The sequence below is a fragment of the Crassostrea angulata genome, chromosome 9 (assembly GCF_025612915.1).
Source record: "Crassostrea angulata isolate pt1a10 chromosome 9, ASM2561291v2, whole genome shotgun sequence".
Lineage (NCBI taxonomy): Eukaryota > Metazoa > Mollusca > Bivalvia > Ostreida > Ostreidae > Magallana > Magallana angulata.
Genome location: NC_069119.1, coordinates 14911908 through 14927728, shown reverse-complemented (window position 1 = coordinate 14927728; position 15821 = coordinate 14911908). Strand labels below are relative to the sequence as shown.

The 15821-nt window shown below is 32.0% G+C and overlaps 1 protein-coding gene across 1 annotated transcript in view; it reads left to right on the top strand.

Moving 5' to 3' along the window:
• The first annotated feature begins 1078 nt into the window (after positions 1 to 1078).
• The window catches only part of LOC128163988 (uncharacterized), a 29302-nt gene continuing 14559 nt past the window's right edge, over positions 1079 to 15821 (top strand). The window contains exons 1-5 of the mRNA XM_052827696.1: positions 1079 to 1296; positions 1409 to 1810; positions 2228 to 2361; positions 6981 to 7227; positions 7700 to 7839. Of these exons, the coding sequence (XP_052683656.1) occupies positions 1233 to 1296; positions 1409 to 1810; positions 2228 to 2361; positions 6981 to 7227; positions 7700 to 7839 (987 nt within the window). The 5' untranslated portion in view covers positions 1079 to 1232. The remainder of the gene's footprint in view (positions 1297 to 1408; positions 1811 to 2227; positions 2362 to 6980; positions 7228 to 7699; positions 7840 to 15821) is intronic.

Here is a 15821-nt window from a genome sequence, read left to right as displayed (position 1 = left end):
TAATGTATCATAATTACAATTCTATCCATCAAATTTTTTTATAAGACAGCTAGTATTTTCTGGTACCAAAAAAACCCCAAAAGCAAAACAAAACAAACAAACAAAAAACCAATACAACAAAGCAAAAAAACAAACAGCTATGTTTTTATCTATTACAAATAAAATTAAAGATTCGTAAACATATTTTTATCTTAAACAATATTTTTTTGTAAAATGGCTGGCACGACACGTTTATAGGACCCAGCTACATATATGAGGGCGGATAGCGTATGAACAATCCAGTCAATTTGATTTTATTTAAAAAAAAAAAAAAAAAAAAAACTTATCCTACCATCGTTGAAAATTAAAAGAAAATCGTATGTTTGTACTTGTATACACATGAAATTGAAAATGAAAACCCTTTATAATCCTATATATAACATAAACCTATCCGGTCAATTTACTTGAAATATTGCATATAGTTTACCCAAAAGTTGACCTTTCGCTGTAAAAATATTAAAGGCAATCGTGTGTTTGACACATTCTCTCCCCCCCCCCCCCCCCCCCCCGAGAATCCTTAAATGAGCTATGTATTTTAATGTTTCTTTGTTTTCATAGTATCAATTTTATTTGACATTCTCATTCGTAAATAATCGTTTAAGGTAGTTTCTTTTGTTATTTTCATCACCAATTCTTAAACACCAAATGATAATACCTTGTAGATTTAAACGATGAACCTTGGACAGAAACCAAATCAAAGCTAACAATCTTCTCACCCAAGGAATTGCTTTATTGAATTGTATATAATGATGTACGGGGCATATTCAAGTGGTGTTTTAATTTCTCTCAAAAGGTTATTTAAATCTGATTTTGCAATACATATCATTGCTTAGTAATAAATGATTAACCATGTGTATTATTTTATTTAATTTAATCACAGAGAGCGAAATCGTTTACGTATTGAAAGGCCTTAATTTTTTGTTTTGCATGCAAAATGTTTGATTCTTTGTAAGAATTTCAGAATTATGTAAGTGTTTATGAATATGCACATACCATGCAGCTGGAAATTTCTTCACTAGTTCTTGTTTTTCTGTTTACGATCGGAGAAATTTGAATATCGTCCTTTTAAATTCCACAGCGTCGAACCATCTTTCAAACACTGAATTACTACAAAAGAGCGTAAGCTATTTTTAGATATTATTAGTATATGCTAGACTGCCAAACGTAAGGTATAAACACCCTGGTTTGACTAAATGGCCGCCATGGCGTTCGCTCTTGTCTGGATCTTGATATCCGTACACGTTCCATTTCTTTTTGGTATGTATTGACGGTGAAAAAAGAAGCTAAGAAAGACTATTGATCAAATTATTTTTCTGAAATTCTTACAAACAACGTTGTGTCTTATACGTTTTGCGTTTTATCTTTTTAGGGTATATTACAACAAAGTTGGACCCGTCTTCTTTCCCCGTCGGTAAAAGCAACGCAACAATTAAATGTTTGACATTTTTGTATGCGTATGGAGTTTATTATGAAGATATAACACTTGATATTCGCCAAAATGAAAATGAAGACTTTATATCAGTTCTCAAATGTAACCTATCAGGGGAGTATCGATTGAATAACGAAACTGAATTTAAAGGCGTTGATATACTGTCATTCAGAACTAGCTGCTGGTTTAGTTTTTATTTCTACAGTTACGTTGAACTTAATGCATCCCTTCAATCTGACGAATGCATACTTGGTTCCCAAACATCTGCTTGCTGGAGATGTCTTTTTTCAAATGGGACTTTTACTTTCAACACTTCTGAAAAGAATATTTATTCAATAAAAGGTATAAACCACATTTAATCATTATAGTCATCTCAATGTGCAAGTTGCTTAAAATCGCAAGACAAATCGTGTTATCATTCATCAATATGTTAAAGAATAATGATCAATATTTTATTTGTATTTTTGAAAAGTAAAAGGAATATGAAATTCATTTAAAAAGACATTGCAACTTTATACATGTATAGTTCAACCATTTTAAATGTTTTTGTTTTCTAACGATGATTTCTCTGATTATAAGTGTAAAATAGAGCAATAAAGTTGTCAGAAACAAAAGCTAACAATAATCTGTATAGATGGCCTACATTTTATGCCTGAATGATACAGAAATAACTTGTTGGTATTTATAGTGAAATATTATTCAATTAGTCAATTATTTTGATACCAAAATTCAATAATGGGCAATTCTCATAATATAAAGGCCAGTTTCCCCAAAAGATGGAAAGTATTTCCATTGTCAACCGGCTACCGTCAAAGTCAATGTATGAAACTGGTGATGTTTTGCAGTTGCAGTGCATTGGGGAAGTAGAGAGTATCAATGCCATGCCAAGTAAGGTAGGTGTTTTAGTTTTACAGTAAATACACAAAGCTTCTTTTAGACAAGGAAATATATATAAAACTAGAGCAAAGCTCGTTGCAAAGCAACGAGTGGGTCTTCCGGTAATGTCGAAAGTAAAGCTAGAAGTTCCTGTATGAAGCAGGGTTCTTAAACCAACAAACATAAGAAACTAAGACCAAAAAAATCGAATTATTCTTGGTACGAGTTAACAAAATCCGAATGATACCAAATACGAATTAACAAACCTTATCGATTTCAAGAACGACTTAGCAAATACAAATTCGAATCTGTAAAAAGACGATTTAACAAAGAAAGTAGAATCAAAATTTCCGAAATCAATTTTTAAACCCCTATATCTCTGTATTGCATCGTCTGATTTTAGAATGGATTTCAGTTTTGAATTATGAATAAAAAGCTCTTATTTTCTGCTTTATGATTAATAACTAATTATCGCTTAAAAATAGGTTATTATGAAAAGACTTTGTAGCCCTTTTGACCCCTTATTTGAGGGGCTGGCCCCTTTTTCTTGATATCAAATGAAAGGTCTTGTAAATATAAACATATTTTGTTACACAAGTATTCACGAATTGTTAACCGTTCTTGAGATATCCGAGCAACTGTGTTTTAGGGGCCGACCCTTAAACTCCTTACCAGGGCCACCCAAAAAATATTTTTAGATCCCATATCGTTAAGAACATTATTTTGAGCAACTTCTCTTCTACAAGGCTTTTCAAAATATTTCACCTTTTCTAGATATTAATGACCAAATTTTTAGACATCTGGCCCCTTGAAACCCTTAATTACGTATCATATGTCTTAGGTATGGTACCGTATAGAAAAACAGATGTACAATGAACATTTTTGGTTCTATAATTGATAACAAATTATTTTTCAGTAAAGAGTTATTATAAGAAGACTTTAGAGCCCTCTTGGCCCCTAATTTGAGGGGACAGCCCCTTTTTCTTCATATCAAGTTATAGGTCTTGCAAATATAAACCTCTTTTGCATTACATGTTTTAACAAAATATGTATACATAAAAAGTTAATACAAAAAATGTTCTAAAATTTTGTGGAAAATTTTAGTGCTAATTTTCAGGTTCGGGCGAGCTTCAAGGCCTTAAGCAATTTTCATTAACGGAAGCAAGGGGGTACATCTACAAACATTCATCTACAATCCCTGTAAATTTCAAGCTTTTGTCTTAATTAGTTTCGGAGGAGATGCTTGGACAAAATGACCCTTAAAAATTTATAAAATCGTCAATATATGAAACCGGAAGTGACGTCATCATATGAAAATATAACAATATGTAGCGCCGTTGATGCTCTATAAGTCCTGAAAATTTCGTGGAAATTGGTTGAATAGTTTATGAGATATAAGCCACCAAAAAAGTCAGAGGAAGAATAATAATAATGAAAAAGAATCCGAAGAAAAACAATAGGGTCTTCCGTTGGAAGACCCTAATGATACAAACATGATTAAATGAGTTTGCATTTCTTTTATATATAGCTTTGTACCTGCATTGACTTAAATTGTATCCAAAAAATGTATGTTTTGTAATGAACACCTCTTCTAGAAAAAAAAAAGATTAAAATTCCTCTCACCAAATAAATGATTACAATAAGGTTCAATTGATTAATCAAGATTGTTTTGGAAAATAAAGGATACAATAAGGACAAAGTCAACACACTTTGAAAAAAAATATAAGACTTAAAAGCGAGCGTCGGCGAGCAAAGCAAGCTCAAAGAGCTAGTGCGCACAGGAAAAAGAACGAGCTCAACCTACAAATTAATCAAGAATATTTTTTATTTACATCCCATAATGCTCTCTAATGTTTTCTCCCGTGGTGCTATGCCAAAAATGGCTAATTTTTAACTCTAATTCTACGGTGCCTTGAGATTTGAGAAAACATTTGGAGTACCGCTCATGCTTTCCTGAGACCCAAAAGGTTTTATACATGCTTCTATTCTTGTGAATTGAGTTGAGATACGTAAACTAATGATTTTAGATTTTAAAGTATGATGTCACAGTGAGCTCGCGCTATATTTTCCGCAAGAAATTTAGAGGTGAATCAAACATGTGTAATGCGTCTCTCTCTCTCTCTCTCTCTCTCTCTCTCTCTCTCTAATTCATTGATGTTATTTGATAACTGTCAAAATATCACTAAGTTGACAATGATGTAATGCATGTGTAATTCTTGCTGCACTCGCCACAACAGTAGCAATGTAAAACACATTATAGTTTTGTAATGCATGAACATGGTTTATTTCGTGGTGTTAATTTACATTTATATTGCTGGAAAGAAAATGACCCATTTAAAACAAATTGAGATGAAAATGTAGCTCAATTCCTTAACATGCATATCAATATATAAATTAGGCATTGTAAAGAACAAAAACTTAAACAAAAAGAATAAAACTTGTGCTACATCAAAACTTGTCTAATCGGCCGGCGGAAGATAGTTCTGAAAAATTTAGCCAGATTAGGTGACATTCAGTTTGGAGGACATTGTTGCAAATTAATTTTAGCATTTAATGAAGTAGATATTGATGGGCTATTTTTACAGATCCTCGATCGTGATTACGTAGCCGATTTTCATTTTCATTTATTTTATTTTAAAAATTATAACTGCATTACGGAATAAGTACAATGAAAATACTTTTTTATCCAATCATCGTAATTGATGATTTTTTTTACCATTTGAATAACCTTAGAAGTCCGACAAGAGACAAGGGAATCGTTAAATCAAAAATTTGCCACGCGTAATGTCAACAGGGGCTAATTACGTAATGACGAGAACTGTTTTGATGCAGGGAACAATGGATAAATTGTAAAATACACGGAAATTTAGTTAAGAACGGAACATATTCAGAGAATAAAATGTAAATCTGTAAGTGTTACCATACACCGAGCATTACAAACGATATCGGCAGTCTTACTCCCACAGCCTGAACAAAATCGGGGTAAAATACGCAGCACTGTTAAGACTTACTATGAAAATATCAGCGGATTTAAACGTTGATAAAACGATGCATCTGTTCTTACAAAATATGTAAAGTTTTTTTTTATCATGATGTAAATGTAATGTAAAATGAAACAGTACAGTAAATGCTACTTTGTATGACACTTAGTGTGGTCCCCTAAATTGATAGTCACGTGACATATGTTAATAATTCTCCCGAATGGAGGTCATAAGCAAATTTCAATATTACAAGGGCATACCCTTATTTGAATTAAAAATTTCATTATAATTAATTTCTGCTTTTCTGATAGATTCTAATAAGTGCTGCTGCTTTGTATAGAGTTCTTCTTTTATAAGAATAAATATCAAAGAAATGAGTTCCGGTTAGAATTTATATGACTGCTTTATATTCTGCGTTATTATTAATTCATTTTATTGATTTCATCGAAGCAGCAGCACTTTGTAATGAATTCAACATTCCCTTAATTTATATCCATAAGATCGTACTGATCTGTTTAGTGTATGCCCTCGTAAAAGCTGATTTAGATAGGATTCCCGATGTCAAACACAACTTGTACAGTAAACACTCAATAAAAGAAACAATACACGCTCTAAAAAATAATCACATGCCAAATCAAAACAAGCATAATAGATAGTATTTCATGGTATGATAATTGTTTTAAGATTATCGTCATCGTCCGAACCCACGGGTTTCTATCTGTTACACTTCTTTCAACCCATGAAAGCAGCGTAACGGATAGAAAACCCGTGGGTTCGTTGAAAGCAGTGTAAGGGATAGAAAACCCGTGGGTTCCGATGATCGATTATCTTCTGTTCATTTATAAAATGCATTTTCCATGTTTAAAAAATTGGTTGACCCGCCTCTCTCTACAAAAAATATTCGTCAAAATTTACAGTATGACATCATATCGGCAAGTTCACCGTGATCAGTAAGTTGTTTATATTTATCACTGATTGACTTATTTGACTATAAAGTTGCACGCAAAGGTGATTTTGAATATAGTTTAACGTTTTTGTACCCATAACAAGTGGTCATTACTTTATGACCATTTTTGACGACTTGTTGTTTTGTGTGATGTCATAGTTAACATTTCCCGTACTTTCTGGTCGGCGCGACCACAAAGTAAACCTTAACAGAGCTGCGTATAATATGCAAATTCCACTTTCCTTTTTTATCTATCTTTTGCTGAGAAAAATTGGTATTTATCTACAACAAGACTGAACTTGTTTGTTCGGATTTATATTCACAGTTGTTTAGATCAAAAGAAACGACAGGAAAACTGATCGAAAATTGAGCAGTAATTATCCCGCATAGGAACGGTTAATAAGTGGCCGGATTACATGATATATATATATATATATATATATATATATATATATATATATATATATATATATATATATATATATATATATATTGGAGCTCCACCTCCCCCCTGGCTGAGGCTTGAACTCACGACCTATTGAACCAACTGTTCTAACAGTGAGCTAACCACACACGCACATGCGTACGTGCTTGCGTGCGTGCATGCGTGCGTGCATGTGTTTGTTTGTGTTTCAAAAAAAGCTTCAATACACTGCTTAAATGTATACTGAATGTTGTTAGATTGAAACATACTTTGCGTATTTTTTAGGATATCCGTTGGTGTCGAAAAGAAAATGGAAAATTCAAGTTACTTTCATTTCAAGATCCCCCTCGCACTGTTGTAGTAAAAAGGAGCAAAGATGGATGTACTGTGGTGCAAAACTCTACCTTATTTTATCATATATCGCAAAATGACACTGCCTTCGACATAATGTGTGAGTCTGGGTGGAGTAATGCCTGTGGAATAAAAGGAATCAATGCGACACTTAACATACCAACCATTGACACCCAACCAGGTACAAATGCGTTTCGAACATTTTAATTTTTATTTTGTCAATTCAATCTTGTAAGATGTGTTCTTTAATTGGTTTTATAATTATCAATGAATTTTCCTGGAAAGAAAAAAAATTATCCCCTTATAATTTTTGTGTGACAAATGCTGATAACGTTCTTTTGTCAGATCGAGTGGTTTTTAGCAGAATAGCAGAAATTGTTTACAAGCTAAAATGATATAAAATGTCATTAGGCATAGATATACACATACAGATTGAAACTACCTCATTTGCTCCAAAAGTAAGTTTTCATGATGAAAACAGAAAATTAAGATGCAAACAAAATTGTTGTGTAGTTTACAATCAACAGATATTTAATAACTAGTCTGAATACTTTTAAAACGCTAAAAACGTCCTTTGTCGTAGGATTTGGAATTCTGCTTAAATATTTGGACTCTTTAACTTGCTATTGTTGTTGATGTTGATGTCGTTTTAGACAAATGGAGAATGTTGCCAATTCTTATTCACGACAAAACGTCTTTGCTCAATCCAAGACAGATAGTATTAGATGGACCAGGAAAAACCATCCATTTACAGTGCACAGCGTCTGTCCATTCTCATAATACATCAATTGCGGTACTTTTTAATATTTTCATTATGCATGGTTTTTCATTCTACTTACGTTTGTCAAAGCCCTACAATATATTGTGCCCCAAAGCAAATTACAAAGAATCACAGTAAAGTTGTTATCAAATTAAAGTTAACTACGGAGTTTTGCTTTTTTAGATAAAATACAACTCTAGTTTTTTCTTTTGATTATAAAATTACAACAGCTATCACAACATCAAAATTTTTTTTACCTATAACAATTATACGTTCTGAACACAACGCAATTCTGTCAATTACTAAAAGATTACATTGAGAAAATATTTCACACACTAAACCAGTCGAATGGAGCTTTTTCATATTCATTGGCACAATCAAAATAATAATAATAATTTAACTTTTAACTATGATTTATAAATGGTTACCTCCTAAATCATAATTTAAAAAAGCAATTTTAAGAAATATATTTAAGAGCATGTCTACGAGAAAACCATGCAAAAGGTGGTGGGAGCAAGGTTCTCTGATCAACTTCATATTTTGTGTGTAACAGTGTGCATCTATATGAATTAATTTGCCACAATTTTCTTTTTGATGTGGTCAGTCTAAACTTGGTTCTGCAGCACTGTTACTAAAAATAGCATTTTGACCCTTTTAAGAATAACATTTTGTATAATTCACCAAACTATGGTGAAGAATTCTGAGTTTAGTTTAAATATGAATTCAAAAAGTCATTTAGAGTTAACACTAACAAGGTACACTTGTGTAATTCATTTTGTGAGAATTCCCATATATTCTTTCTGTTAAGTGCAGATAGGTCACGAATCTGGCATGTTTCCAACTTTTTGTAAATTTGTGAAAATATACATTTTTTAAATGCTTAAAAGTCAGAAAATGGCACTTTAAATTCACTAAATCTGTTCCTAGTTATAAAAGGACATTTATCTTTACAATATATCAAAAATCTGTCTTTGGACTCTCAATAATATTGCAAATATATTGTCTTAAAGTTGGACATTTTTCTACTTTTAAAACTCTCCAGAATCTGTAGTTTGGCGTAAGCTTTACATTGTAACATGTATATTATGGGGAAAAAACCAGACATATTCGCGAGCCAAACAATATTTTACTGAACTGAAGGATTGCTTCAACACATTTCAGTTTTTTTTTTAATCAATGCCATTAAAACACGAGAAATCATGGGAAAATGGGAATTTGAATATACATGTAAGCTGAATTGGACTTATTTGCCAGTGCTACACATTCACTGGCGTCGGAAGCAAATTAAAAGTGGGGGGGGGGGGGCTAGACTAATTCTTAGAAATATTTGGGGGGGGGGGGAACTAATTCCCAAAATCATGGAAATCCTAATTCGTGGGGGGGGGGGGGGGATACCTATACTTCCCCAAAAAAATCTTACCTACCAAAATGTTTTTCCCCAAATCATGAAATTCCTGATCCGGGGGGGGGGGGGGGGGGGGGGGGGGACTAGTATGCTTGTGACTCCAACTTCTCAATCTTTAATGGTAAATTTAGGAACAATTATCTTTACTGCTAGAAAAAGGGGAGGGGGGCTGAACCCTCTATAATGCTATGTTCATAATGTTTAGGTCTAACTTTGCCCCCGCCCCCAGCCCCCGCACCCCCGGTTCTGACGCCTTTGATATTAAGACAAGCAGAGTGCCCATTAGATACACGAATGAATAATTACAGGGGCAAAACTACAAAATTCAAAGTACTGAAATACTTAAAGCCGGGCTCTTTTGGTGTGTAATTTTACATATTGTTTACCACAGATTGACAATATCTCTCTCTCTCTCTCTCTCTCTCTCTCTCTCTCTGCATGTATTATGTATTGATCTTTTTATTTTTTATACTTGAACATGTGATTTTTTAATTCAGGAAGTATGACCAAATTTCAAAGCCCCCCCCACCCCCCCAAAAAAAACCCAAATAAAAACAACCAAAAACCAAACAAAAAAAAGCAACCCAAAACAAGCAAACAAACAAAAGAAAAAAAAAACAAAAGGATCATCTCCATGAAAAAAAAAATGATTAAACATATCTTTGTTGAATTTAACAGAATATTTTTAAAAATATGGAAGTGGTGTGGTATCAATTGCCAATGAATGTCCATCACATTAAATGATCATAGAATAAGGTAGATTTGGTAATTATTTTTGTCCGACATTATAAAAGATTGAACTTTTATTGTTTGAGGGGTAGAGCGACCCGATATTAAGCCTGAAAAAATGTTAATAAAAAATATGATACATCATAAATTACGCTTAAAATTAGTAAATATCAGCAGAATATCAGCGTAATCTAATATAGAGACACATCTTATTAGCATTTCATTTTTTCAATTTTTTTTATCACAAGACAATAAGAGAGTGTAAAAATTTTGACTTTTTTTATTAGACTGCTTCATAACTCTGGGACCAGCAGGCATGTTCAGGAAACTTTCCTAAGATATGACCTAAGTGTGTTCCTAAGATATGACTTAGGAAAAAAGTTAGGAACATCCTAAGATCAACTTAGGACTCGTCTTAAGATGTAGCTCGACGGTAACGTAGGAACATCTTAAGTTAGGATATCCTAACCTTCTACAACCATTCTTATTTTTCACATTTATTCATTCAGATCGGATTTGAGAGACTTGTGTAGGGCTGAATCATTAAACATTTTGCCAGAAAGTTGTACATCTCTGTAGTTATCACAATAGGCCTAAAACCAGTAATTTTTATGTATACATTTTAAAAATTTACATTTATCAAAATATATATCAGTGACCAATAACAATTTAGTTTGTTTTGATGTTTTTTTAAATGAAACACCCCCCCCCCCCATAAAAAAAAAAATAAAATAATGAAATAAAAAATATCACACGCCCCAAAAAAATTCAAATACATGTAACTGTTCTTTTTTTTTATAAAGAAAATATGCAGGACAGAATTGGCTTACAAGCAGATAATTATGTAAATAACACGTGCGTATTGTCATTAGATAATTAACATTTGAGAATCTTGTCATTCAAGTATATGTAATATACATAAACTCGCGATTTTCATAGAATTTGAAACGTTACATGAGGAAACACATGTACCCTTACAAACACAGCCAATTTCCATTTAATCTGCAATATATAGAATGCACGAACATGTTAAATAAGAAATACGTTGTAATATATCTCGTAAATATATAAATACAGTTCATTCAACATTACAAATTTTTTAAAGTTTTTTTGTTCAGAATAAGGTGATAAAAATTAGGAATGATCACGTATGGCTTATATAACCAGATGTAAATTTACTTCTTAGCAAAGGAAATTTAAATAATTGTTATCAACAATTTTTAAAACCAAAACAATGAATGTAACGCATTTAGTGTACAGTGTAGTTAAAAAAAATAAGTGAATAATTTTCATTCGTCAAACAGAGATAGTATTTGCAAAAAAAAAAATTCTTAAAAATTTGTCAGCTCCCAGGCAGGCATGTAGTAATGGGGAAGTGGTGAGAGTTCGGGGTCCCCATCCACGTCATTTTGTTAAAATGAACACACATGATAGAATAAATGACTATGCCCCCCCCTTTCCGGATTAGGAATTTGATGTTTGTCGAAAAAGCTGGAACTGTGGAAAATATTGCTTTATTATACCGGTCTTAAGAAAAGGCTTCACAACATCCCAGTATCCCCAAAAACGTGATTTTATAGCTTTGTAGCAACCTCTAATGATACAACGTCCACTAATGATATAATGTTGCATTAGTGGTCATGATGTTGACCACTAATGATATAATTTTATCATTAACGAACAACCTAACCGTCCGCTAATGATATAATTTCAGATTTATATCATTAGCGGTCAAAAACCGTGACCTCTAATGATATGGGAAAAAAATGAGAAATAAGTGCTACCTTGACCACTAATGATACACATTTGCACACATTTTCAATTTCATTAGTGGATGGATATGCAGCATTTAATGATATAATATGATACAATTAAATATAAAATTTTATATATAAAATCAAAAAAGAGTGAAAAGTGATATCACACAGTATAAATAATTAAAAAAAAGAAAAAGAAAATGAACAGTTCCAAAGTTTCTATTCACTAGCGCTTTCTAGATTTACATATCCTTCTTCAGGTGAACGTACATAAGTTATATCACTAGTGATATAACTAATGTACGTTCACCTGAAGAAGGATGTAAATCTAGAAAGCGCCTGTAAATAGAAACTTTGGAACTGTTCATTTTCTTTTTTTGATTTTATATATATATATATATATATATATATATATATATATATATATATATATATATATATATATATATATATATATATATATATATATATATATGAAATTTTAAATCGTACTTGAGTATACCTGCGCTCTATACTTACAAAGACAAAGTATCAAGGAAAAATGACGATATTTACATTTGGAAATTTTTTTAACGTAAGTGACGTCATATATAGATGGACAGGTCATGGACAATGGTGACTAATGTTGAGTATAATATGTAATACAACCACTGTAAAACGTTAGATAAATATTTGAATTTGATACGATACTACATAAGAATTGGTTACAATTTGGGAGGGGGGGCAGTTATTTGATCATACACCATTCTGACATTGCCCCTGGTATTTTGCCATTTTACTTGAACTGAAATAGTCGCATACAGACAAAATACATTCAATTTATGACTTCGTCTGTTTACTTGAAGATCCAAATTGATTATCATTTATCATTAAGGAGTTGCGCTAAATATTTTTAGTTGAAGAAAGTTTGAAGAAAAGCAATTTTACGATTTTAATAAATCATTGTTAAACTTTTAGCTTTTATATATTAGAACAACAAAGAATATTAATTAAAGGTGGTTGAATTAAAACAAATTCAACAATGGTGATTATGTCGCTTAAACAAAGATTGTTAACTGACCCGGTTTTAATAAAATTATATCATTAGTGGTCAACATCCTGACCTCTAATGCAACATTATATCATAATTGGACGGTGTATCGTTAGAGGTTGCTACATACCACGCTTTCAGTCTAATGTACTATTAAATGATTGAAGTCGGAAAAATCAACCTTTGATTTGTCAAATTACCCAAGACGGCAAATATAGCGGATAGTATGAAAGAGTTAAAGTTTTGAAACCGAAACGTTTAAGTACACACATGTACAATTAAACAGTGAAGAGCAAGTTACACTTCTGATCAAGGACAGTTCAAAACTCTGAAGTCGGAGTCAATTTTCAATAGGGTCAGTTTTCAACGTGTGAGGTCATCAGAGATTTTAAAAAAACCTGTTTTATGCTGTTGAAAAATGACCCCAGGTATAAATTTCACGACGTTTGGTATCAGTTTTAACGTTAGAAACCCCCCCCCCCCCCCCCAATATCCCAAAATCAATAATCAACGTTGAAAAATGAAATTCGGGATATACATTTCACGACTTTTGACTCAGTTTTCAACGTTAGAAAAGCCCCCCCCCCCCCCCCCCCCCGAATCAATAATCAATGTTGAAAAATGAAACGCAGGTCAATTTTAACTCGGGTTAATATTCTTTGTTACAACGACATGATCCCTTTTGTTTAAGTAGTTTTAATTAAACCAACTATAATTGATATTCTTTCTCGTTCTAATCTATAATTAACAAACCCATATATATATATATATATATAGAGAGAGAGAGAGAGAGAGAGAGAGAGAGAGAGAGAGAGAGAGAGAGAGAATCTTTTATCATGTTATATCATTAAAGGTTTCAAATCCATCCACTAATGCAATTGAAAATGTGTGCAAATATGTATCATTAGTGGTCAAGGTAGTACTTATTTCTCATTTTTTTCCCATATCATTAGAGGTCACAGTTTTTGACCGCTAATGATATAAATCTGAAATTATATCATTAGCGGACGGATAGGCTGTTCGTTAATGATAAAATCATATCATTAGCGGTCAACATCCTGACCACTAATGCAACATTATATCATTAGTGGACGTTGTATCATTAGAGGTTGCTACATAGCTTTATGATGGTCTTAGGACAAGGTAGGTGTTGTCCTAAAGTTAGGACAAAGTTATGGCGGTTCCTAATTTTAGGAGAGCTTCGAGAAACAGACTTAAGACTAAGACATCCTAAGAAGTACTTAGGACGCACCATAGTCCTAAGATAGCTTCGTGAACACGCCTGCAGGTCTTCTTATGATGGGTTATAATTAAATAACATCCCAAAAAACAATCCCACAAAAACAAGTTATGATGTCTATTTTAATATTTGGGGTAACTTTTTTATACCGGTAGTTTATGTTCATATTCATATGTGGTTTTCGCAGGTTGAGATCCCCGGGGGAAAGGGTAACCTAACACCTCATTTTTTCCTTTACAACTATATTTTAATTTTAAGAAAAGGTACAAACTTTAATTTTTTCCAAGAGAAGAGATCAACTGCTAATAGAGAGGTAGGGAGTAGACCTCTCTATTAATTTCAGATGTACTTACTGTGTTACATTCTCAAGAACTTAAAAAACCCTGGCCCCCTCCCCGTCATTTCAAGATTCCATGAAGTCTAACCTTAACATCTAAAGGGTAATTTTTAGATGGCCAGTGAAATGTACACGTATAGAAATGTGATGTCTATTGCAACAGACTCCGATGATAACGATGAAAAATTGCACGAGGCATTCCTTGTGAATTCCGAATTATTTCAACATAGAAAGAATAATCTTAGCGTGACCAGGCTACGCTCAGGTCATACCCCATTATAAATTAAATCTTTGTAAGAAATCAGTTCTCGTTTATGTGGATTTTTTCGAGTAAAATATGATAATCTGTGAATGAGATCATCTTGGAAAATTTCCCCTTCATCTATTTTAATTGTACTTCTATCACAAGTTTGTATATTTTGATTAAAATTCCTCCAAATGTGCTGCTTAATTATATCGGGACAGAAAATAGCAGTTTATAGACTAGATACAAGTCTCCATCAAACTTCAAAATGTATGTGATATAGTGAATAACACTAACAAGATGGGGCAATTTTTGTGCAATTAAAATCATTCAATATCATAACATATATTAACAACACTCACAGCATTTCTCAATACTTACACATGTAGCCTGAACTTGAACTTGTATAGCTTTGTCAACATTCTGACTAGTTTACCTTCTCTACAGAAGAGCGCAACAGGGAAGACAATTTGTAATGAATAAGAATTCTATGAGAAACAATGATATCCACTAATTTTTTTTAATTTAAAGCAAAATAGGGTGTTTTTTTCATGTTTAATTACAAATATTGACTTCAGTGGATTAAAATCGCTTGTAAAATTAAATTTCAAAAACCAAAATTTTTTTATTTTATTTGAAAATGGGATGTTTTTGTTAATTTATTACTTTTTAGTCCTTGAGAGTCCAAAGATGGATTTTATGTATTTGTAACAATACATCAAACAGTTTCTTATCAACACAAAATTTCAAAAAATAATGTGCCATTTTCTGAGAAATTCTTTCTTAAAAACTGACAAAAATGTATAATTATCATTTCTTGGCATCTTGCCAACATTTACACCCTTGGGACTTCATGGTGTAAATAGATATTTGAAAAAAAATATGCAACGATTAAAGGTTTGAACTTCTTCTTTAAGAATATAGTCTTATTTTTTTCAAATATTGTTTATACATTTTGTTTATACATTTTGTAATTAATTACCGTTGGGGCGAGCACAGCATGTGATCAAACAATGAATTATAATAAATTAATAAAATAAAATTAACAACAAATATTGTTTATACATTTTGTTTATACATTTTGTAATTAATTACCGTTGGGGCGAGCACAGCATGTGATCAAACAATGAATTATAATAAATTAATAAAATAAAATTAACAACGTGAAATTTGAATGCCAAAAAATAAAACATACCTATTTTTCAGTAAATTTTCATTATTCATAGTTTATAAGATTTGTTATAATTTATTTATTTATATGTAGAACAATAGT